Source organism: Monoraphidium neglectum (assembly GCF_000611645.1).
Source record: "Monoraphidium neglectum strain SAG 48.87 unplaced genomic scaffold scaffold03832, whole genome shotgun sequence".
NCBI lineage: Eukaryota > Viridiplantae > Chlorophyta > Chlorophyceae > Sphaeropleales > Selenastraceae > Monoraphidium > Monoraphidium neglectum.
In genome coordinates, this window is record NW_014009797.1 from 1 (window position 1) to 877 (window position 877).

Sequence of the window (877 nt, forward strand, 5' to 3'; positions counted from 1 at the left end):
GGATTGGTATGAGGAAGGGCGCTCGGACGTCCAAGCCAAGAAGCCAAACAGGTCTGAGGCAACCAGCGTCGCATCTGCCCCTGCTGGCCTCCCTCTCGCCCTCCACACCCGGCCCCTGCAAGGCCCGGACAGCAACGCACAACCCCTTTGCTTTGTCCTCAACCCCTCCTCCCCCAACACACACACACACACACACACACACACACACACACGCACACGCACACGCACACGCACACAAACACCCATTCGCAGGTCAAGAAGCAGCGCCACGCCCTGGGCCGCCTGTTCCGCCAGTTTGGCCTGGACCAGTTCCGCATGAGCCGCTACATTCTGCAGCACAGGCAGGCGCTCTTCACCGCCCACTACAAGAGGGAGGTCATGGCCAAGCTGGGGTACCCGCCATTCTGAGCGCAGCGGCCGCCCCGCGGGCGCGAGGGCGTGCGGCCGCCCGCCGCAGCGGGGGCCGAGGCACACAGGGGGCGGCGGGCCGCTCCGTGTCTGGGGCCGGAGGAGGGAGGAGGGAGGAGGCCGGCGGCGGCCACCGCGGTCGTCGGTCGGTGGCGGCGCGCTTGGCACCTGGGATGCCGGCGGCAACGCGGCGAAGCAGGTTGGCTTGGGCCACAGGATGGGGGGAGGAGAGGGCGGCAGGCACGCGCCGCTGCGAGTGCCGCTTTTGAGTCTGCCGCATCGACGTGCGCAGCCCGAGGCGGCGACTTCGCCGCCATGGCCAAGCCCTGGGCGCCGGGCCGGCTGTTTGGTTCAAAACTTGGAGCCCTTCCTTATTATGAAAATCCTTTCTGGGGCGGGCCGGGGCGCGGCACGACCGATTGGGGCGCGGCGCGCGTGCACAACCGCACCCGCGCCGCGCCGCGCTTCG

At 69.4% G+C, this 877-nt stretch overlaps 1 protein-coding gene across 1 annotated transcript; it reads left to right on the forward strand.

Moving 5' to 3' along the window:
* Positions 1–252: 252 nt before the first annotated feature.
* Positions 253–408, forward strand: MNEG_13446 (hypothetical protein; the record flags this gene model as incomplete). Its single annotated transcript, XM_014038080.1, has 1 exon — positions 253–408. A coding segment is annotated over one exon (156 nt), but the record flags the coding sequence as incomplete, so codon positions are not given.
* Positions 409–877: the final 469 nt, after the last annotated feature.